We start from the raw sequence: 24143 nt of genomic DNA on the forward strand, positions 1-24143 counted from the left end.
CAGCCATTCGGTGCTCATCGAGGCCTCTCCCCTTGAGTTGGGATGCCGCCCAAGGAAATTCCTCAAGGTGACTTGGGTCAGGACACTGCCCTGAGCAGGTCCCCAAGGTTGAGAGTCCTCATTTGTTAGGTGAGTGATAGCATTTTGGGTTGTCGTTCAGCCCTACGGAGTTCTGTGTTCTACATTTTGGGTTGTTAAACCCGAGGAAGTTTTTCTGTTCTCTCACAGACTTTTGAACCTGTAGCTTGCAGAGGGTTAATTGTGTTAATTTTTAAATTTTTGGTTGTTACTTGTTTATTTGAGAGCTTCTGTAACAGGGCCCCCAGCAGCTTTCAGTCTGGAGGGCTGACCCATGAGACCTTGCTGCCCTTGAGCTACAGATATTGGCTGTCCCTAAAGTAACAAAACAGAAGCTAATCTCTTAATACTAAATTTTAATTTAAAAAAAAACAAACCAAAACACATTCCATCTTTCACATCCAGAATTTTGAGGTTTACAAGCAAAGCAGCCTGGAGCCCCCTGAAGGAAGTGTTTGACAGCAATTCTGCCACCTCCTGCAATATGCAGCCTCCCCAAAAGCCTTTACTTACCTTGTAGCATCTCTGCACCAGTCTCGTCCAAACCACATCCTTTAGATTCAAACTGTGACATCTTAGAGCACCTCACAATCATTGTGGTGGTGCATGATGAGAAGCATTTTACAAAGCTGAAATTGTATCTTCACCTGGGCAGGAACAGCACTGGCCTTGCATTATTTAGACATTGCCTTATATGTTTCTTCTGGATTATGTAGTTTTAGATATCCAGATTAAGTGGTGCATAACTCTGGTATATGTGGAAAATATACATCAGTAGAAAACTGGGAATTTACAATTACAGTCTTAAAGCTTTTATTTTAACCTATCTTGAAGAGTGAAATGCATGGCTTCCGGTGGGAAAGAAGCTATACCAACAAGAATACTGTATTCAAAAAAATTTTTCTTTTTTTTTAATAAAATACTATCATGTTCATATCTATACAAATAATTATTACAACTATTAAAGTATTACATTTAACAATAGAAATCTTGGAACTTTGAACAAGATCATGGTTTGGGATATTTACACCTGAATGCAACACATTTGTAAAAAGATGTCAAAATAAACAGAACAAGATCTTATTTACAATTGGAAGATGATGTTCCTGTTCATTCATTATAGATTTCTACTGCAGAGTTCCTTTTTTCCATTACAAAATAATAAGGACTTTCCATGGGGGCTGTATCCAAGTAATTTACAGCTGTATAAAACAGAAGCACAGCATAAAACTCTGGACTGAATATAAATAATTTACATCATGGAGGGCAACAGCATCTTTGATTAATCTCCTGTGGCAAAATCCATAGTTGCTTCCCTTCTTACAGTGAGCGGGCAGGAACAGGGGTACAACCCATGGTGAACTTGGTTATGTCACATTTGTGATTGTGGAAACAGCAGTGCGTATTGCAAACTTGGAACCTACTTGTAAAAATACTTTTGGTGAGGCAGAAAGAAATGCCCTTTTTTTTTTTTTTAAAAAAAAATTCTCATAAAAATGGGTATCAGCAAATAATAAATGGCTTCTGTGTAACTGTGCAGGGCTTGTTTGCAGAGAGAAGATGGTTTTGTATTGTCATGACCAAAAACCTCTGCTAAATCTTTCATTGGTTGGCAAAGTAACTGGATCTTAGTGTAACTAGTGGGAATAAAGTGTTGGTGCTCTGAGGTTTTAGAGGTACTCGAAGGAGTGTGGAGGTGATAGGTTAGAAACACCCTCACACGCAAACCTGCATCTGCACTGGCACTCCTGTCCACCTGTGTGGGATGAGTGGCAGCAGGAGAAGGAAACAGCAGCAGCAGATAACTTGGGTTAGGTGATGGTAAAGAATGGAGCTCCTTGCATCACTGGATCAGAAAACAACACAAATTTGACCAATTTGCTATAAGTAGATACAATGCTACTCTGCCTTTCCAGTCAAAGGGAGATCGTTGTTAAAGTGATGAGCATGAACCTGGGGAACAGCAAAAGATCATAGCTCTTAGCACAGCTGACCACACTCAGTCATCCAGAAACAGTGTGAGTTTGTGACCAAGTCCTTGAGTGAGGGCTGCACAAGTACCACTGAATAAGGTGACAACAGGAGATAAGAAATAATGAAATGACCTCTTTTCTCCAGCCATACCCTCTGCGCTCGCCCCGCCACATGATTTTCCTGCAACAGCACTTACAGTCACCACCACAGCAGCAGCAGCGTGGCCTTTAAAGTGCAGTAGGGAATCTGTGCAAAATTCAGGAGGCTCTGTGCTAGTATAGCATTTTGATTTGTTTTTTTTTTTTTTCAAAGTGGTGCTTTTCCACCTGGGCAGCAGTGTAGTGACTGCAGCTGGGAGTGGGAGCTAGAAAACATGTGCCAGTAAGGTTCAGCCATGGGCTCAAGTCAGCTCAGTTCTCCATTTCCTTTAGCTGTTCTTAAAGGAGGTCCCTTCCCTCAATGAAAAGGTACGTAAATGTTAATACATTACTGTTCTGTTGCCTGCTTTCAATTTAGTCTGACTCTGCTCTTATTCTCCTCAGCTTCTTAAGGGATTAATCAAGGACTACACTGACACACATGCACTCCAGCCTGACACCATTTGCTATTTGTTGAGGTCATTTAGGCCAAGCTGAAAGCCACAGCCATCCAACATCTGTCAGCTGTGGCAGTCCCACCCAAGAGGTAGTGCTGAACCTTTCCTTTCTGCTGTTTATTTTGTTAAATTAAGCAGTACTGGGTATTTTTCCTTTCTTCAAAGCCAAACCAACCTCTGCTGAATGTAAGTAAACTTCAAAAAGTTATTATGGAAGAGAAAATGCCATTTTGGGGCTAACAAATTGCAATTAACACCACAAAATCTTTTCCAAATATAGCTTGAGAAACAAAAGAACTCTTAATTGACAGGTAATTCTTGGGAGAAAAAGTTAAATTGTTGGTGTCATAGATGTTTGCTGAAGAAAATGTATTCGCTTGTCAAATTATAACAAGTGAAACAGAATGATTTAATCTGCAAAACTTACAGAAGCTCCTTTTTCAAACTCCCCCCACCCTGCCCCAAGCACAGATGGAGATAAAAGTGAGCCTTCCTTACCACTGACCTGATAGCTAGACACACAGCTTCAATGGTAGGGGGGAGAAAAATTAAAAGAAGAAAGAATAGTTTCCACTCAGTGGCAAAGATGTTGCAGTTGCGCCTGATCCTGACAGCAGAGCCCAAAGCCCTGGGAAGGGCCAGCGGTCGGAAGCTGAGACACTGACCTGTCAGTGGCACAAACTGACCTACAAAACTAAACACAAGAAGCCTGGTCAGTGTGGAGCAGCAGGGGTGATTAGTTTGCAGTGAAGAGGAAAACCAAAACAATTTTGTAATTAGAAACTAAAAAAAAATTACTTAACATCTGATTTCCTTTCTTTAATGTGAAATACCTGGTCCATTCACTGTTCTTCCTAAAGGCATATGAGCACAGACATGTGAGAAGCTGAAATCTGTGGCAAACCCACAAGCTGCTCTTAAATCTTGGCCAGATTCAGCATTCAAACACCATCTTGGACAGTCATTTAGACCAAAGACTGCACAATAGAGCCATTTTTTTCTGTAATTAAATTGATCTAAAAGCCAGCAGTGTAAATGATGGAATTCGGGAGTAAATAATAGCAGTTGGACAAATACATGTCTATGAAGCTCTCGCAGATAGGTCTGCCTCCCTTTCTTTTCATAGCAGTCTTCCTGATCCCACACCAATGCCACAGGATCATTTATGGCACATAAAAAGATTCGCAGTGGTATGTGGTTGAACTTCCAACAAAAATTGCCACGTTCAAGGAGAGTAATGAAATTATATTTCTCCATTCTGGTTGCGGCAGGTTTCAGAAAATGTCCTGAGAAGGACAACAAAAGCCCTGTCACAAGAATGCCAGGTACAATCTTCTTCTAGAGAAGACTTGGGTCGCATGGTAATCACTTTTGAGTCACACACCACAAAAACTGTGCAGCTCCTACAAAATTGCAGCAGTCTCTGTATCACTAATATGCCTGTGTTGTGATTACCTGTGTTACAGGTACCCTGTGAAACCAGTTGCTAGTTTTGATCATCTCCGTAAACAGAAAAGGGGGTACATGAAAGATACTGACACAGCTACCGTCTCTTCAGAAAATGCTGTACAACATTAAAAAAAACCCAACAAACACACACCTAAAATCACAACTGACATACTCTTTTGTGAACACTCAGGATTGCATTTAACCTCAATATAACATCAGTGAAATTAATATGAAAAAAATAAATGAATAGGAGTAGAATAGACTATTTCAATTGGAAGGGATCTACAATGATCATCTAGTCCAACTGCCTGACCACTTCAGGGCTGACCAAGTTAAAGCATATCATTGAAGGCATTGTACAAATGCCTCTCAAACACTGACAGGCTTGGGGCATCGACCACCTCTCCAGGAAGCCTGCTCCAGTCTCTGACCACCCTCTGCGTAAAGAAATGCTGCCTAATGTCCAGTCTAAACCTCCCCTGGTGCAGCTTTGAGCCATTCCCACGTGTCCTGTCGCTGGATCCCAGGGAGAAGAGCTCAGCACCTCCCTCTCCACCTCTCCCCAGGAAGCTGCAGAGAGCAATGAGGTCGCCCCTCAGCCTCCTGCTCTCCACACTAGACAAGTCCAAAGCCCTCCGCCACTCCTCACAGGACATTCCTTCCAGCCCTTACACCAGCTTGGTTGCCCTCCTCTGGACGCGTTCGAGGACCTTCACATCCTTCTTCAGTTGTGGGGCCCAGCGCTGCACCCAGCACCGCAGGAGAGGCCGACGGCGAGTACAGCGGGACAGTCGCCTCTTTTGCCCGGCTGGCCGTGCCGTGTTTGATGCCCCCGGGATGCGGGTTGCCCTCTGGGCTGCCAGGGCAGGCTGCTGACCCACACTGAGCCTGCTGCCGGCCCACACCCCCAGACCCCTTTCTGCAGGGCTGCTCTCCAGCCACTCCTCTCCCAGTTTACACTTGTGCCCGGCGTTACTCCTCCCACGTGCCCAATCCGGCATTTGTTCTTGTGAAATTCATCCCATTAACCACAGCCCAGTGCTCCAATCTATCTAGAGCCCTCTGCAAGGCATCTTGTCCCTCAAAAGCGTCAATATCAGATATAGCATCATCAGCAAACTGGCCAACAGTGCATTCAGCTCCTGCCTCCAGATCACTGGGAATTATACGGAACAGAACTGGCCCTGAGGAACACACCTGGTGACCGGTTGCCAGCCAGATGTGGCCCCATTCACTACAACCCTCTGGGCTCTGCCCTTCTGCCAGTTCCTCACCCAGCGCACCATGAACCCACTCACCCCACAGCTGGACAACTTGTCAGGAAGTATGTTATGAGGGACTGTATCAAAAGCCTTACTAAAATCCAGAAAAACTTCATCCACTGCCTTTCTTGGGACCTTATCATAGAAGGATATCAGATTAGTTCAACAGGACTTCCCCTTTGTGAACCCATGTTGACTGCGCCCGATGATTGATGAAATGCCTTCCAATAGCACCCAGTATAATCTTCTCCACAGTCTTTCCACGAACTGAGGTTGGACTAGCAGGCCTGTAGTTCCCTGGGTCTTCCCTCACACCCTTGTTATTCCCACATTATTCCTTCCAGTCAGCAGTGACCTCCCCAGACTGTCAGGATGGTTGAGAGGGATCCTGCCATAACACCTGCCAGCTCCTTCAGTACTCTGGCTGAATCCCATCTGGCCCCATCAACCTGTGAACATTCAGCTCTTGCAGCTGCTCTGTGTAAGTTTACAACCTCACTCCAGTTTTCAAAGACACCATGAAGTAGTGTAGCAAAAGAAACAGGCTTTAGTTTCACTAGGTGAATGCCTTGAATGACGAGCAGGATTAGTATCTAAAGTCCTGGAAGACAGGGCTTAATTTTTCACTGCTTGGTCTTGAAAGCCAAATACACCATTGCACACACAATTCCATTTAAAGAGTGAGAAGGGCTGTTTTGCTTCCCTCCTCAAGGTCCAGATGAATATGTAATGCACAGCGTAGCTGCTGCTTCAACACCCCTGTCTTATGTCATCCAGAACCCATGGAAATGCTCATCGTTAGGGCACTCATTTCATCACCTGAGGCAGTAGCTCCTTTGGGATCTACTGAGTTAGGGAAATCAGTCTGATCTGGTGTCTCTTTCATCAGAGAACAGCCAGGCCTGCAGTGCTGGTCAGAGTCGCGGCCTGACCGTCATTCCTAACTCTCCTGCTCTGCACAGGCCAGTTGCTGCCATTTGGTTGGTAACTACACTTTGGCAGCCCATTTCACAGTCAAACTCGGACAAGCTGCCTTGTTTTGAAGTGAAATAAATATTCAATCTATTATTTTTAATAAGCACAGAGAACTGATGCACCACTTAGTTTCCTAAAATAATCTCCATCTGAATTAAAAAGTGTCAGTTTGAATCAGAACCATTGTACTTCACTTTGCAGAAAAACGTCAGACCCCAGGTTCCAAGAGTGGAAACGCTGTCAGCATGAACTACAGACACAGTCCAATTTTTTTTTTTTTTTTTTGCCAAAGCTTCTTTACCTTTCTGGATTAGTGTAAAAGGACTTAGCAAAAATGAAAAAACTTTCAGGTCCCTCTCTGTGGATCCCATTCTTGGAGATGGAGGGTTTATCTTCCTTTTTACTTCTCAAAGAAAAAAACAATCCCTAAAAAAATCCCAGGGAGCCTGTTCCCCCCTAGCCCCCTGCTAACAGAGACATTGGCAAAGAACCTGTGACAGGTCCCAGAAGCAGCAGAAGAGGCCTCGGAGCAGTTTTTGTCACTCCCTGGCTGGTAGAAGGAGGACAAGGGAAACCTGAAGTTAATTTGTTATTTGAAGAATCAAAACCAGAATGGTATTTCCAAGCACATAAGAAGAAAAGACATATATTTCTGCCTTGTCTGAAGAAAAAGCAGGCTGCAGATCCATTAAATAAATAAAACTTACCCAGTTCTCCCCTTTCCTTTGAAAGAAATGGGACTGAAATTTGGGAAATTACTGGAGACTCAGCCAGGACACACACATTCGCACTATCTCTCACGCACACAGAAACGCACCCCCCCTTCCATCATGACGACTCCTTCCTGGTATGTGTTCCAGTCCTGACACATTCACGTTCCTCCTTCAGCCACAATCACATGCATTTAGACAAAAGGTGCATTCGAGTGCAGAATACTGATATTAACTCAGGCCGATACGGTCAGCCGTGTTAAGCAAGAGCTGCACCCCCAGGGATCCCTGCTCATTTTGCAGGATGACACAGGCTCCATTCTCCTCCCACGTGCTGGCCTGGTACAACAAAGGGCTGTCACTCACAGAAACCAGAAAGCTGGTGTTTGAGCATGGGCGGGGGGGGGGGGGGAAGGACATTAAGAAGGTGCTAAACAAGGTACAAAACCCATCCTGAGGCAACTTGCAGCATATGAACAATGAAATGGCAACAAATATGCCTGCTGTCTCTGCTGACTACACCAGAAGGAGTCGTAAGCTACATTAAAACACTGACCAAGTTCAGGAGTAACTGTTAAAACAGATCCAAACAAAACTCTTCTTAGAAACAGAAAGTCATGGCTTAAAGAAATCTGAATTTTCGAAACCAGTGTTTTTAATTGCTGACCACGGAAACACAGTAATTTTTTGCCAGGTAAAGTCAGCCTTAATTCAAGTGCATGTGACAAGCTTCAAACAGACAAAAGCTGCACAACAGATGCCTTTATCAATTAACGCTGGATTAACACAGACTTGACTTGTGTTGAGGCTCCTGAAGATATTTTACAAAGGAAAAAGAGAAACCCAAGCCACTTCAAGTTCGTCTGTAGTTTCAGGTAAACACATCAGAAACAAAATGAAACCTGTAGCATTTGTTTCCTGTCTCCCATACGGATGCTCTCACTCCTTTCTTTACATCCACGTATTACTAAGGGTGGCCCTTACCCTGGAACAATCAGACATCAAACTTGATTGTTGGAAAATCAACAACCAATATTTGCACAGCTCTCAATGTTGCATCCTTACTGTTTACAAGTAAGTAAGCATTGCTATAGGCACTGGTGCTTTAAAGTTAGTAAGGTGGATGGAAATACAGTGTGTATATAAATACAAAAAGTACCCATATACATACATTTAGGCAAATAAACAGTGATGCTATGAATGGTCTCTTCAGGGATGCCCAGCAAGATCCACTTTCTTCTTCTTAAATATATAAACAATGCATCAGATGAGAAGTCAGTCTATCAGTTTTCATACAGCTGAGCTGCAGTCGTGACCTAGAATATGGCTTATATTGTGGGCAGGTCGGTTTGAGGACTGCTTGGAAGAATCTGAAGCAGATGTGTTTGCAATGGAAAGCAAAGGCGACATTGCTGAACCATCTGGAGGAAGAGCTGTGGCTATTTCTGGAAACAAAGACGTTAAGTTAAAATTGGATAAGTGCGATGTGTTGGTCATGTGCATCGGCGGCATATCTGGAAGCAAAGGAAAACTTGGCTGAGCAAAACCAACAGGCCTAGGAGGAGACAAAATGGATCCAAATCGATTGTTTAAACTTCCACTACTCGGCTTCTCCGTGCTTGGGTTAGGAAACATTTGATTGGGAAAGTATGGGATGGAGATGTCGTTGGAAAGGGTAGGGTGGGCAGGCGAGTAAGGCGGGTAGAAGGACGGCAGCGTATTCTGAGGATCAACTGGGATTAGAGCCGGTGTTCGAGTGGCACTGGGCTGAGTGACCGGTGGGATGAAAGAGGCGTTGGCATTTATCGGTGGATTCATGCCACCCTCCGGAATAAAAGGGAATCCAAAATTCTGAGAAAGGGTATGTTGGTCAGGGGCCGTGTTATCGTTAGACACTTGAGGGCCATCAGACATAAATCGGACAATGCTTCCTCTTTTCTCTATCGCAGACTGCTGGCGCCCAAGGATCATACTGCCACTGGTGGACAGGGGAAGGTGGGGAAGACTAGGGTCGAAGACGTTTCCATGCCTTTGATTTCCAGATCGATTCCTTTCGGGCTGACGTATTTTAGAACCTCCATTATCTTGCAGAGGATGCCTCGACCGCTGAGTAACTGAAGAATTTGGCTGACGAACAGAAGGTTGCCCTTGGTCGCTGTTTCCGTGAGACACTGCAGGGTGAGGGTGAGTTGGCCTCACAACCCCATGCATGTTGCTAGAAACAGGCGTATTCATGTGGCTCTTTGTTCCATGACTGTCCGTCATCCTCATGGGATTGGACTTCTGCACAGAGATGTTCGGGCTTGTATTGCGACCCTGGATGTCTCCCGAGGAAGAGGAACTCGAAAAAGGAATATTCAAAGAACTGTTCCTTGTGTTAATTGCACCAATAGACATGTCACAGCTCTCCCTACTTGGGCCATCACCATCTCTTCGGATGTGGACACTCTCTCGTGCTGGGGGACAGTTGTACTCGATTGTGGAGGAGGCGCCGCACTGTGTGTTCCTTTGATGTTCTGGGATGGATCTTTGGCTTCCACTCACCTGATCTCCAAGGTGAGGGGCAAGTAAACTCTGCATAAAACTTTGGTGGCACGTGTTTTCATTTTCCCTCGATGGCAGGGCATTTCCTGTTGGAATACCCTGCACTGGCTGGTAGGGCAATCTCTTCTGTCTCTCTAGGGATGGCCCAGTATTTTGACCAATTCGAAATGCTTGCGACTGCATTCCCCTGAGGGATGACACTGAATTACCGATTTCGCTGTTTCTTGAAGCCTGTACATCGAAATTGCCCGCTGGTTGTTGACTGGGTCCAGCTGGTTTAAATGTCTGACAATCAGAAAGCCGCTGCACATCTGAGCCAACTGTATGGTCAACAGATAAGCGGCCCTGCATATTATGAATCACCAACCCTTTATTTCTAGAAACATCAAGATAGCTCCTCATTTCAAGCTGGTCAGAAACCCTAGGGCCTTGAAGAGATATTCCTATTCTCTGTTCTGAATTGGAGGGCGTCTTCCCAATCAGTGCTTCGGCAGAGTAGCTGGAAACTCTATTTCTTTCCTGCCTGTGAGGGGTGCACGTCATGTCTGATGGTCTGGTTACGATACTTGCCTGGGACACCATTTGCTGCTCTAAGCCCCTCGAGGTCATCAGTCTTTGCATCTGATTGTGCCCTGACACATGTTCAGAAGCTGAACCTTGCTGTCTGCTGCTAACATCTTGTTGCTGTTGATGCATAATATCCTGATTTATATGGCTCTGAGGGTGGCTATGATGGTTTCTGCTTGTTGCAGGATTTTCACAGTTCTTTTCAGGCTGGGAAGCTCCAAAGTGCTGCTGCATCTGCTGCTGCATTTGCTGGTGGTGTGGATGAGGCTGACCACCTTTTTGCCGTGTTTGATCACTCCCGTGGTGTTTTTGCTGTAGAGAAAGTTGTGTGGCTTGTGTTCCCTGGATGAGATTTCGTTTCTTTTGCAGCTGCACCTCCTGCTGTATTGTTCGCTGCTGGTGGACACTGTGGGGTTGAGAGTGGACCGAGTTTTCCCCGTGCGTGACATGGTGCTGCAGCTGATACAAGTGGTGCCTTTCTCTTAACTGACTGGCCTGCTGCTGCTGCTTTAAGTATGGATGATTACTGTGAAGGTGAGATATGCCTTGAGCAGGAACATGTTGAATCGGCTGCAAGTGCTGCCCTGCCTGGCCTTGCTGCTCGGAAATTGAGGGCTGAGAACCACACTGGACGTCAGTTTGTCTCAAAGCTGGCGTTACAAAGTTGCTGTTGGGTGGGAATAACCTATTAAGGCCATCAGTGTGTGCTTGATTGCTCACTGATGCCACTGAATTGGATGAGTTAGGAGGAATCTGACCGACGAGCATCTGTGTTTGCTCAGCAATGCTCTCTGGTGTCCGGTTCATCAACGCCATCCCTTCGAGCCTTATGGGTGTTGTCTGGCACTGCTTCTGCCTCTTTGCTGTAGAAAGCAGGAGGTCGTCCTGAACAGCTCGCTTGGCGGAGTCTTTGCGACCTTCGTGATTTTGCTGCTTTAAGTGTGGTTCCTGCAGCTGGGGAGCCTGCATGGTGCTTGCCCGAATGGCATTCAGCTGTTCTTGAGCGTAGTCACTCATCATGGCAGGCCCTGGAGACTGATTGATGTATGTGCTAGATGGCAGAGAGAGGCTCACAGTTGCAGGGACGCTTGCTGGCTCTGAAGACTGGGATAAACTGGAGCAACTCACAAGGGGATGGACAATGCGACTCTGGTGTATCAGATTATTCACGCTTAAACTGGTTATGCTTGCCGACTGGGAAGTGGAAATCTGCAAAGAAGTGTTTGATGTTACCACGCCTCCCACAGAGCAGCTTGGCTTTTCAACCTGCCTATCAACGTTTGTCTGTACTGTATCTTGAGCACTGAATTTGCTCGGTGCCGCTTCCAATGGCCCTGCGTTGTTTTCTTTCACTGGTTGAGGTTTAAAAGGCTGTTGCTCTCTCTCCAAAGGTGCAACCTCAGTTGACTTAGAGATGGCATCCCTCATGTTCACCTGTATTCCTCCACCACCTTTCTCAAGGTTTTCCTGGTCAAAAATAGCTCTTGCTGCAAGAGCTACAATGTCAGTCTGTTCTGAAAACGTGCAGCTGTTACACGTACCGGTTGAGGTGCTGCTAGTGATGTCTTCTCTGGTGGTATCTGGCAACATAGACGCAACGGAGAAGCCCCGACTGCTGCCAGAGCTGGTTGACATGGGGGAGTCTGCCTGCCTGCTAGCCATAAGGGAAGCATTGACTACTTCCTGGTCAGAAATGCAGGAGTGATTCTGGGGGAGAGGATCACCTTCTGTGTTCATTAGCAAGAGGTCCTGCTTCTCAGGCAAATCAACATTTGGTTCTGCTGATTTAGAGTTTTCCGTGGGAAAATCAGAACGTTCTCCCTGAACAGTAAATGAAGAGGGTTTTTCCACAGCTGTTCTTTCTTTCGTGAGATCAGACAGCATTTTGGTTAGACCCTGTCCTTCTAACAAGTCTGCGTCTTGCATTACCACTGAGGAATCCTGCGCGACGTTGCAGGGCTGTGAAATTGTTCCTGCCTTGGAAGTATGACCCACTGTGCTGCTCTGTGCTGCTGACGTCCCAGCCACCTGAGAATGTGTTGCATGTGCTTTGCTACGAGAGGACGTTAAGGTGCTGGGGGGTTCACAGGGTTTGGGAGACTCTGAGGAGGCAGAGCCCGTTGGTGGAGGACGGATCTGAGACCCATGGGCCTGCTGGCGAGGGGCAGCATCTTTGGCAGGCGGCGGGACGAGGGCTAGCGGCTCGGACACAGCGGATGCCAGTGGTGAGGAAGCAGGCGCCTCCGCTGCGCTTGGCTCAGGGACAGAGCAGGTTTTGGCTGCCTGTTCAGAGTTTGCAGTCTCTTTGGAAGGACATTCAGAAGCGCTGATGCCACTTGATGCTACAACACTACTTGCCTGTGACGTCGTTAAAGCTTGCGAGACTGATACCGCTGGAGCGTTTTCAAGCAGCCCCTCACTGTTTGAATGCTTTGCCACTGTTTCCACAGGAGCACAATCCACCTTCCCTGCGTCTTTGCAAGGACCTGCTGGGCTTGACACTTTACTGTTGACTGCTTGGTGTTTCTTTGTACTTGGCTTTTTGTTTGTCCTTTTTGACTTTGCACTGGATGGCAAGCCAGCAGCCACTTTTTTTGGGGAAGCGTTTATTGAAGTAGATGCACTAGTTAATACCGAAACCTCCGCAGGTACTGAAGATGCCACAGAAGTTGGTAATGACACACAGTTAACTGTGGCAATCTGGTTATTGACAGTTGTGGGATTGGTAGGGTGGCTGAGAGACAAGTGCAAGCAGCTCTGTCCAGCCATTTGCGATATGCTTTGATTGAGGTTAGCTAAAGCACCAAATGTATTGAGGGCAACATTGGTATTTGGATCTTCGCTGGTGGTGGGTTGAATAATTTGCATAGGGGCTTGGTTTGAAGCTCCAGATGAAGACATCACAGGCTGCAATGCAAAAAGCTGCCCATTTAATGAGATAGTTTGAGGATGCTGTTGACTGGACACTGTAACTGAAAACGTTTGAGTAGAGCTAGAAGATGGCAAAGAAGATGGTCTTGGTAATATATGGACAAGGTGCTTCCCGCCAAAAGTCTGTGGAAGGGAGGCGTTTTGTATGGAGCTGCTAGAGTTCGCGATTGCAGTGGGCCCGTTCACAGGAACTCTTACAGAAGCAGAAGGCTGAGCGGAGAGGAGGGGAAGAGGATTCTGATTAGCAGCTTGTATAATTACAATTTGCTGACTAACATTTTGGCTGGGTACTTCCGCTCTCACAATCGGAGGGCACGGAGCGGGGTTTGGAGGCTGGAGAATGATGACATTCTGGTTTGCTGGCGCTCCTGTAACAGCAGCCGCGACTGGCTGAGCCATCTGGATCACCTGCATAGCTGAATTTAATGGAAGGATATTTCCTGCAGCCTGAGTTTTAACCTGTGGCTGGCTGATTAACGGCTGCATAGGTAAGGGTGGGCATGAGGGCAAGGTAACTACAATCTGTTCAGCTGCCTGGCCATCCCCAGGCAGAGAAGCATTCAAACTGATACTTGTAGTCAAAGGCCTGCTGTGAGCAGAAGGTACAGCCCCAGCACCATTAACTGGCTCGTTTAATAGTGCAGTCATGATACTGGATGGTGTTTGGCTTAGTGGCTGGACAGTATTTCCCGCTAGCTGCAGAGTGGTCCACGTGGTCTGTGTGTTTCCAGCTGAAGGCATCCGTGTAAGGCTACTCATGTTTTTCAAGTCTGAAGCACCAACACCTGAAGAGCCTGAAAAAGACCAGCAGTTCTCTAGGGGACTGGCAGGCAGAGTGCTTATTGCTGTCGTGGCCTTAACTCCTTCTGCTGCAGAAGTCACAGGCATTCCAGCACTACTTACTAAGTCTGTACTTTTGAGGACATTCACAGAGGAAAAACCTTCCGCAGTAGACAGTCTCACGGAGGGCACACAAGCTGTGTCTGTGGTTGAAATGACACAGCTTTCCTGAAGGTCACTCCTAGAACTGTGTGTATTTGAGCAGGTTGCATTCGCTTGTTGAACTTGGGAGGCTTCTGTGGAGGCACTGGAAGGAAGACTGATTCCCTGCAGGAGTGTTTTCTTTGTTGATTTAGTGCCCTCCTCCTCATTTTTACTTTTGGGGAGATTTTGATCATTCTGTGGTGCGTTACTTGAAGAACACTGTAGTTCCTGTTCTGTGCCGGATCGAGGTACGCTCTGCAAGCTGGCAGGAGAAGTGGCAAGCACGCCTCGCTCATTTTCCAGGGTGGAGAGCTCAAGAACGTTCCCTGCTGGAGCTGTCTGAGCTGATGCCAGCGGAGACACTGTAGTTTGTGACCATGGCTTGTTTTCTGTGGGGTAAATACCAGAAATTGTCACAGGAGTCACTAGGTTGCAAGTTCTCTGGACTGGCACAACATTGGCTGTTTGCTTTTGTAAATTATGACCAACATTAAACGTTATTCCCTGGACAGATGCTCCCTGGTTATTTCCGTTGGGTTGACTCCCGTTTGAATAGACAATAATGTTCTTTTGAACCTGATCACCGGGAATAACAACTGAGACCTTTGCATTTTTGAGATTTCCCTTCCAGTGGATTGTCGGGTCATCGTACAGGCAAATATCGTTTGCTTTCAGTAGTTCAATGTATCTCACATTTTCCTTTTGCAGTTCATCCAACTGTTTCCGGAGTTTTTTTATCTCTTCAGCTACAAAACAGTGAGAGCAATCCATTACATCAGCACCAGAGCAAACACTAGGTAATGTTACCACATGACTTGGAGACTAAATTCTATGTAGTATTGAAATAAATTGTTAATAATGTACACTCTCCTCAAATGGTTAACATAAGATATATGAAGTCTCTTATCCTAATAAGCCTCTCTACTGAGCAGGAAGGTGAATGAACTTTACAGACTATTCTGTTACCAACAGCAACACCTTACCAACATGTCAAATTACACAATATGTACCAACATGTCAAATTATTTAGTTAGAAAGACCATCAGGACCAACTCAGACGAAACTAACACTAATCAAATTATTTAATTACTGTAGGAAAGACAATCACATTAATTTTTCTGTTTCTTTTCCCTCCTCTTCTTAAAACACTACTGTTTTAATTTAATTGATAATCTCATGGCTTTCCAGGACAATTAAGTTTCATTACATCACATCTAAAAATGATGTGCAAAATTAAATACAAAGCACTTATGTAAAGCCAGAAAAACTGGCAACGTACTTGGAGACGGCTCACCTAACTAGGAAAGTCACCCAGGTTTTTCAAACCCAATTATATCAACAAGATAAACTGTTTAGAATTCCATTCTATGGCTAAGAAATAAAAATCACAAACTGCAACATTGACTCTGAGATTATTTCTGTCATACCTCCATCACTGTATTTTTACACATCTGTTCAGGAAGATTTTATATGATGTATTATAATTTTATAAAATAGTCTATCACTTTTTCAGCATTTGAAAGGAAAACAAAAACTGTTCTGTGCATGAAGGAAACTCCGCGTTTTCAGTGAAAAAATTCTACCACTGAAGTTTGTCAGAAATCATTCGGGTTGCTACAGCAGCATAAATCAGGACAGAATCTACTAGATGATGTCGCATCACCTATAAGCTCTGTAATTACATCAACAACGTCATTGCTTCATTATCTCATAGCTCTGTGCAAGAATGCTTGGGCATTCTGTTGGCTTCTTGTTTCAAAATATTGTAAGCAGCTGTATTTTTCCTGTATGTGCATAATGTCTTGGGATTCCCAAGTTTGTTGATCCAGGCTTTGTTGTCAGTCAGTACTAACAGACACACAGTGAAAGGGACTGACAGAAATTCTAGAGCCTCCAGCAGCATCGGTACTTACCCTGTTCATTGTTCCCTCCATTTAACAGAAGTTCATCATTCTGTCTTTTCATTTCTGTTATATACTTAAAGGCCTGATCCAAGATCATGTTCTTGCTCTTTAAAAGAAAACATATACACAATTAGGAGAAAGGTCTATTACTGGTAGATCCATTAATGATGAGACCGCACTTGCTCCAAGAGGTCTTTACTTTAAAAACGTGCTAATCCCAATAATCCTCCAAATACTGTTGGGTGGGAGAGGTTTAATTTATTTTTGGGATATTTTTGTGTAGGGGTTTTTTTTTAGATGAACCACAGGTTTCATGAGTGATACTGCCCCTAAAATGCCATGAGATTTTACAAAATTACATTTTCAGTGCTGGAGCTGACATTTTCCAGTGCCCGAAGGCATTGGAAGGCCACAGAACACGAACAGCAAACATCATTTCTTGCTGACCGGGCTAAAATCTGTGTTCACAAATAAACATATATATCACATGAAATTTCCAGGATTCTACCTTGTAAATATTTTATTAGGAAAGAAACAAACATAGAACAATTATCCAGGGAGGTGTATGCATAATTTAAAAAGTAATAGACTGGAGAATATGGGAAGAGAAAATATGCCACAACCCTTCTATCATCTTCCTTCTATGAAGCTATGCTTATTCTGCCTGTGAAACCTCTCGTTCACATCTTACCTTCTTCTTCTACTGTTCTGTAAGAACAGCCTTTGCTGTAGATTCCTGTCTTGACAAAGATGCTTCTGTGCATCAACCTCAAACCATTTGTCTGGCTTTCAAAAGAACCATCTTTCACAAGGACAGCATCTTAAATTACTATTATTTTACCTTCTGAGTTGCTTTCATCCCATTGTATGAAAGATGACAAAAAGAAGCATGCATGCAATTCTGTTTACATCTTAGGACATAAAGGTATCACCAGCAAAGGGCTGAGAAGGGATTGGAGAATAACCTGAAATATGATCTTGCTTAACCCACAGCTTTCACCACTCAAGCATCATATGGACGGCATTAAACAGCATCAGTAGAAAATAACCTGACAAACGGGAGTTGCATAACGTAAGCAGCAACCACCGGGCCAGATTCAACCTACTTCTGTCTCACCCCTCCTACAGAGGAAAGGGTGAACAGCTACAATGCAACAGGGCAGGCAGCAGCCGAGACAGGACTGTCACCTTCTGTTGTTATCAACTTTCAGGCACCCTGAACGAGAACTTCATGTGAATCAAAGAGGCAGGCAGACATCAACAAGCCGACCAAATCGCTGTGGGTAATTAGTCTAGGTTACACCTGCCCAAAAATACCGCATGTGTGAATTGAGGAGAAAGTCAGTAGCGTGTCCAACTCATACCATTTCATTCCTTTAGCAGTCATATGCAACACTTTAAAATAAAAAGCTCAAAATCTGTGTAATTACATTCACGTGGCCTTGCACATCCAAAAAGGAATTCTATTACAAATAATTTTTTACATGCTAACACACTCAAAAACCTAATTCAGACAGTTTTGCCTTCTTCCCCAAACAAATAGCAAAATAAATATTTATACTTCCACAGAAAAGGAAACACAAAAGCAGTTTACAGACAACTTGTATGCACCTCGGAAAGGATACTAACCTGCTTAAGTGCTGGTGAGCAGGGAATGAGTTCTCCAATTCTGTTTATCCCAGCATTAATCTTCTTCTTTCGATGTCTCTCCACTAAGCAAAAATAACATGTGCTGTGTCATCCGGCCAAGCAAGTCAGCACAGCAGCAGCACAACTACTACCAATGTAAGGACTCATAAATACATTCTTTCATGATGTATTGGAACCCTCAGTAATTCAAGAGAGGAGAAAAACTCCTCTAAAGTAAACGTCAGTTAGTGAATCGATACTCAGCAGAATTGAGAGCTGTAACATAAACAGCCATATGTTTAAAAGGTGGGGATGTTCTGGATCCCTTTATGGAAAAGAAGAGTTACTGCAACTCAAAATTCAGGTTTTGATAATGCTTTCTAGCTGAGTTTTCTGAAACTCTTTTCACAAAGCAGATTGATTAAATTTAGGCATACAGAAAGGAAATGAACAAAATTATGGAAAGAATCAGTTTCACCTTTAGGAGGGAAATCTGTGTCTCTTAAATACCAATGTCAAGTTTAGCACCAAAAGAGAAATAATTCAGATTTTACCAGTTTTCAATATATATTGATGGAGCAGCTAACATTGAATATAGCTGAAGCTCGAGGCATATGGACTGTCAGTTACTGGTTTTTATGTTCTGTGCTCCACAGGGTCTAATTATGACTGGGAGTCATAATTATTGAGTGAACAGTATTTCCAGTGAATTAGCTATTTTGGAGAAAGTCAGAAAATGCTTCATTTATAGCCCTCTAAGTAACATCATTTACCTTTTCACAAGGCCTAAACACTGGTGTAAAGGGTCTATGCTACAAGTCTAGCATGTTTTTTTCAGACAGTATTAATCTCTGTTTTCCACCTACCATAGTCAGCTTCTTTCAAATATAGTTCACTCTCATGTAGTTAGTTTTTTTGACCAAGATATTTTGGTGTTCTATGCAAACTAAAACTATTAGATGCCTTTTTCCCAAAAAGCCTGAAAAAAAGTTCTGTCATGGCTTTGTCAAGATTCAAATCAATGTATCTTCATTCACTGTGCTGAGCATCACCCTGTGGTTTGTGAGCCCAGCTGCTTTTGGTGGCACACAGAAACAAACAGCAATGTACAGGTGAGTATCTGTTCTTGTGTTCCTTTAAAAAGGATATAGAGATTTAATTTAAATAGTTTTATTTCAGTAGACTGTCTCTTCATTTTACATTTTTCAAACTACTAAATTGTTTTTTTGCATTTCAGGACGGACTGGTGGTGTTGACAGAGACAGGCCTAATTACACTAAACACAGCAAGACAAAGTCTCTTCTGCAAGGAATTTACCATGTAAATCAGGGAAGCTGTATGAACATTAAAACACATGATCCTTGGGGCTTCATTTTTATGTATCTTACTAATACATGCAGATATTGCAGTGGCTAAAAAGACATGTTCTTTGTTTTGATAATACTTTCTATGCTCTACTCAGGTTGTCCAGATACTAATGACTAAGCAAGCTACAGGGCTGGAGGGAGCTGGTCCCCACATCTTGCAGAGTCCAGCCCAGGAGATGAAGACTTTGGAAAACTACTGGCAAGTAAAACAGGAACTGAGAATTAGAATGAGGTCAGCAAGGTAGACTTGATAAAACTATTTCCTGATCTTTCTTAATCCTTAAGAAATTGGCCACGCCCTGGACACAGCCCGACAAGCACTATATTCCATAGCCTTCACATGGAAAATACTCAGTGGTTTTACCAGTTGAGTTTGTGAAAAAACACACAATAGTGCTGTTTAGTAAAAGAAGAACTGGAATCAATTTCTTAGGATAAACCAGGCCCAAAACTGTCAGAGTCTTTCCCAGTCCATCCCCCTGCTGCTACTTGCAGAAGATGGCATTGGAGCTAGACACTGACTAGTTGCTGCCCGAGGGATGTGACTCCTGCAACATACAAATTGACACAGAATTTCTGGGATATCAACATCCAGGTGGGTGCCTCAGGGACAGGTTACTGGAATATTTCTAATCCAGGGAACCTCTAAAGCTCTCAGGTCAGATATCTGTCTCTGTTTAAAGACAGGTGGGTATTATTTGTGTGTGCCAGTGCATTTATTTTCCTTTACAACTGAACACAACTGAAATGATTTACTTCTTAGGTTGCTAGCACTGGAAAGCCAGGGGCATGGTCCTACTTTCAAACCTGGGCATGCTACTGTAACCTTGTACCATGGAAAACAGCAAACTAAAAACAATTAAGAAGCCCTTCTGCATAGATACTCTATGCAAGGACACAGAAAGGTGTTTGGTAGGGTGGGTTTTTTAAGTGTAGTAAGCTACGGAGGAATCTTCTCCATGCAAAGTATGTTTTACTAGTTCAAAGCACCTGTGCTTATTTCCAGATCAAACAACAAAGCATAATGTTCCTACCTGCATTATGTGTCTCCCGGTTTTTCTTTCTGTGAAACATAAAGGGAAAACAGGGATGTGAAACAGAAGGGAAAAAAATATACAAACAAGTATTTATTTTATTATTTCCATTATAGCTAAAAATACTAAATATTCTATTCTGCTCTGTGAATAAGAACATAGTAGAAGTCAAACTCAAAAGGACTTGTCTTGGACATTAAATAGTTTCTAACAAAAAAATAATTTGTGTTCAGACTTAAATCAATTTCAGTATAACAAGACATGGCATAATATTCCATTTGATTATTTTTACATATTTATAACACAGAGCTGAGGTTTATGTTTCTTTTCAGTGACAACTATTACACTATCCAGCATTCAGTAAGGCCAAATAGTAAAAAACCCAAAAATTTCTATTTCTGAGCAGCGAGGTAGTTAAGTATTTGTTTGAAATATTGCTTTTACGTTCACTGGATCAATGAAACAGAAGATGTTATGAAGCAAATAGATTTTTTCCAGACACATTACCTTCAGACATCAAACCTTCTGGTATCAAACATGTTTCCTTTGTGTGAGAAACCACATTCCTCTGCATTCCTCTGCAGTTTTTCTTCTTTACTGCCTCAAAATTCTGTGTAATTTGGGCATGTGAGGGTTGTCATTGTTTTCAGATGTTGACTTGGGATTTCTGGACTGATGGCAACCAGGTCAGACTCATTGTGCAATGCCTCAAATGGCTTTGCTGGAAGTCAGTAAATCCTAAATGTGTACTCTACACCTAAAAATCAGAGGTACTATACACATACAGTAAGCCAAATACTTTCAGGAAATATATAAAGCAAAGCATGCGTTTTCTGGAAAAAGAAACATTCTAGAAAAAAAAGATCTTTCAAAAGATTTCTGTCCAGCAGTGCACTCTCAGTCTAGACATTTGGGTAGAGTATGCAAAAAGCAGAGTAGCATCTTCTCCTCTCTTTCTCCACTGTTACAGCACAGTCCAGATATAACAAGGGATCTGAAGTGAGAATGCAAGATACATGTGGATGACACGTGTGATTACTATGAGGCGTGTATCCTTTATGCTTTGAGTTGACGGATGTTTATTTCTGGTGTAACTGACCTTAAGTAGTGTGCATTTGAGCAACTTAGCGATTACAAGACAGTACTGTTACTTCAGATAGTCAGACCTGGAAAGATTTGCTAAGAAATAATGCCTAACATGTCAAATAAATGCCAGCTGAAGCCTGCACATCTGTTCTACAATTATTCAGGAAATGATGAATCTTTTGCTCACTGAAAACTTGCACCACCACAGAACAGAATGCATGTAAGCTATCATTTAAAATGGTCTCCTATTTTACAGGAAGCTACAGTTCTTCCGTTTATATCCAAACCAATCATCTGCCAGTCAGAATTCATCATCTATCCTAAATATGCACAAGAATATATGGGCTGGATAGAACCAGCTGCCCTTTAATTCCCATTACCAATACAGAATCCAAAATACTTTATTAATGGGGTAAGAAAGAGTCACAAAGTCCATAAAGACTGAAAAAAATTCTGTAGGACAAATCAATGTTCTCTATGAGCTTCTTTTATCATAGATCATATCCTATGTGGCCAGCTAGCATAAGATGAATGCTGTGTTTAACTAGGGACTGAAGGATTCCCTGCCAGTCCGGTATTAGATCAACATGCTACTACAAAGGAATGAAAATCTGGAAAAGTTGTAATGAGGTCTGAGCCACTTAGTTACAAATTTTGGTCATAGTGTTGCTGTACAACCTCAAGATGTATTTTGAGTTCCAGCAGAGGTTTGAGAAGTAACATCCAGATTCTATTGGGAGTTGAGGAAGAAATCAAAACCACTCTGTCAAAATGAGTACAGTGACTCCCCAATATCTACCAGGAGTCTCTGCAATGATACAGGCTGTGATCTAACTGAGATGGCAACAGAATTTTATACACATTGGAGTAGTCAGTGTAATAATCAAAGAATCTCTGTTGCCTAGGTGGCCCAGGTAGACATGTCTTTGACAAAAAACTGAGCATAGATAGGGGAAGAGAGAAAGTGAGTTTTCCAGCCATAGTTCCCAAACTTTTGGATCAACCCTGGTCAATGCTCAGAACTTCCTGTCAACACCCTTATTGCCAAACTTTTAGCTAGAAACTTCCTAACCGCGACCATGACCACAGACTACAGAACTACAGAATTGTAATTTTGCCACAGAAACTCACCGATGTTGCTTCTTAGTAGGTGTCTCATTCTCTGTCATCTCTGGCATGGTTTCAGAGAATAGAGCCTGAAGAAAATTGTAGAAGAAATTAACAACTCCTGCACTCTTCTGAATTTGTAGCACGTGACATTTGTTATATCATTTTGCCTTTGACCACAAGGACAGGGCCATACTACAATGTATGCACAAGTCCATCACTTTGATGTAGAGAAGCTGGCCATGTGAGCATTAAAAACAAAGTGTGTTACCTATGGGGTGGCTTTGTGAACCCCCACTGTTTATGATGAACTAGTTTCCATTTGCTCAAATATTTTAAATATAAAAAGTTATAATCCCAATGACTCCAAGGAAGAAAAAGGAAAATTAAGAGTCTTATGATTGTTTTTTGAATGGGAGGAGGTACAGCTGAGCTCTCCTTCACCAGCCCTTCCTAACTGAATATGCATTCAATTCCCAGTTCTAAATAAAGCATGAATGCTAAGCAGAATACAAGCTACAATGAGGACATTTTATTAAATACAAATTTAGAGTGCTATTGATGTAGCAAATAACAAAACTTACTTGCTATTGAATTCGCGTACAGCCTAAAATGGCCAAAAATGATACCCGATATTCTCAGACATATAAAATTCAGTTTAAAATAATGTTATGAAATGCAGTTATACATAACTGCCTAATATTTGCACCTAACTTGTCTTCAGCTTGAACACATCAGTAGCCTATATTTAGGCAAACAAAAACATTATGAAAAAAAAGAGAGATTAAGTCAATGACAGCTGAACATGTATCTACCAGACGGATGAATTTTAGAGAGCAAGTAACATGAAGTATACTGTAGATGACAAGAGGAAAAAATAAAAATCTGTTTTTGATAAGGCTGAGCTCTATATTTAGTTTCATGCTCTGCTTGTTCTCTCACCAACCAACTTGTTATTGCAATTCTTCCCATGGACCCTCAGACTCCTTGTGGCTTCACCTCTCCCTGGCTCCTCCTGGAAGGCTCATTGGCTTCTTTTAACACGCTTCATATATTTAGAGTATTTTATTTGTTTGTTTTGTTTGTACTGTAAAGAAGTGGGGACGGTTTTTAATATAACTTTCAATACCAAGCAGTTCTTAATGTAAACCGAGCCTACCATCACTGACACTGATCTCAAAAGACAAAACAAAAATGAATCAGAAAACTATCCATCTATAGAGCTCCCAAAGCACTGAAGCAAACACACGGGAAAGGGCTCTGTGCATGCATCTGTGTGTATGCGCTTGTAAAGTCAACAGAAATAATCTGTATTGTACCAGACCAGAACTTGGATGCTGTTCTCCAGTCTTTATATTCTAAAAGGTTAATTTGATGTAGTCCTCTCCTTCAGTAAAGATTAACTGAGGAGAAACAGGGCTGATGCTGTTTACTGCTTTACCCCTTCTTTAAGTACTTTATTCCTGTGAAGACACGGGAAATGTTGGCAAACCATGAACTAAAGCAAACAGGCGGTATCCTGCAAATACATCCAGCTTGGGGAACTCAAAGTGCCTGAAGTTTTCAGGAATCTAATTGAACTTCTCCACCTACACAATAGTGTTCACACCATCACAAAATTAAGACACAATCCTCTTTGAGACGAGTTACTGCATTACGCTGCTCTGCTGGGTGTTACATACAGCCTACCTGAAACACGGTCACCACAGACTTCCCTAGCCCATCATCAAGAGTGCATCAGTTTATATTTCTCCACAGGTTTTGCTTTTTCCATTCTCACTGACCGTGCTGCTCTGCACGAATTAAGAAAACAACTTGACAGGCTTAAGAATCTTATACTGTGGAAGAAAGTAGTGATTTGAGTTCAGCGCTTTCATTCACTCTTATAAATTACCTTGTGTTACTTCATCTTAAAACCAGATTTCTTCTCCTTTAAAACCATTTAAC

The 24143-nt window shown here is 42.9% G+C and overlaps 1 protein-coding gene across 2 annotated transcripts; it reads right to left on the reverse strand.

Annotated features, from left to right (window-relative positions):
* Positions 1–1505: 1505 nt before the first annotated feature.
* On the reverse strand, positions 1506–23173 carry USF3 (upstream transcription factor family member 3). 2 transcript variants are annotated; one of them, XR_003398478.1, is made up of 7 exons: positions 23147–23173; positions 22221–22285; positions 20004–20032; positions 17603–17685; positions 15983–16079; positions 8215–14815; positions 1506–3933 (listed from the first exon to the last, which is right to left on the reverse strand). XR_003398478.1 is itself a non-coding variant. In XM_026849262.1 (6 exons), the coding sequence occupies exons 2-6, from the start codon at positions 22265–22267 to the stop codon at positions 8334–8336; spliced, it is 6738 nt and encodes a 2245-aa protein (XP_026705063.1). In that variant the 5' UTR covers positions 22268–22285; positions 23147–23173; the 3' UTR covers positions 1506–8333. The 2 variants fall into 2 exon arrangements, 1 of the variants encoding a protein (XP_026705063.1); XM_026849262.1 differs by having other exon boundaries at positions 1506–14815.
* Between the last annotated feature and the right edge of the window lie 970 nt (positions 23174–24143).

The sequence above is a fragment of the Athene cunicularia genome (genome assembly GCF_003259725.1).
Source record: "Athene cunicularia isolate RWA chromosome 1 unlocalized genomic scaffold, athCun1 chr1_part1, whole genome shotgun sequence".
In the NCBI taxonomy this organism is placed as follows: Eukaryota; Metazoa; Chordata; class Aves; order Strigiformes; family Strigidae; genus Athene; species Athene cunicularia.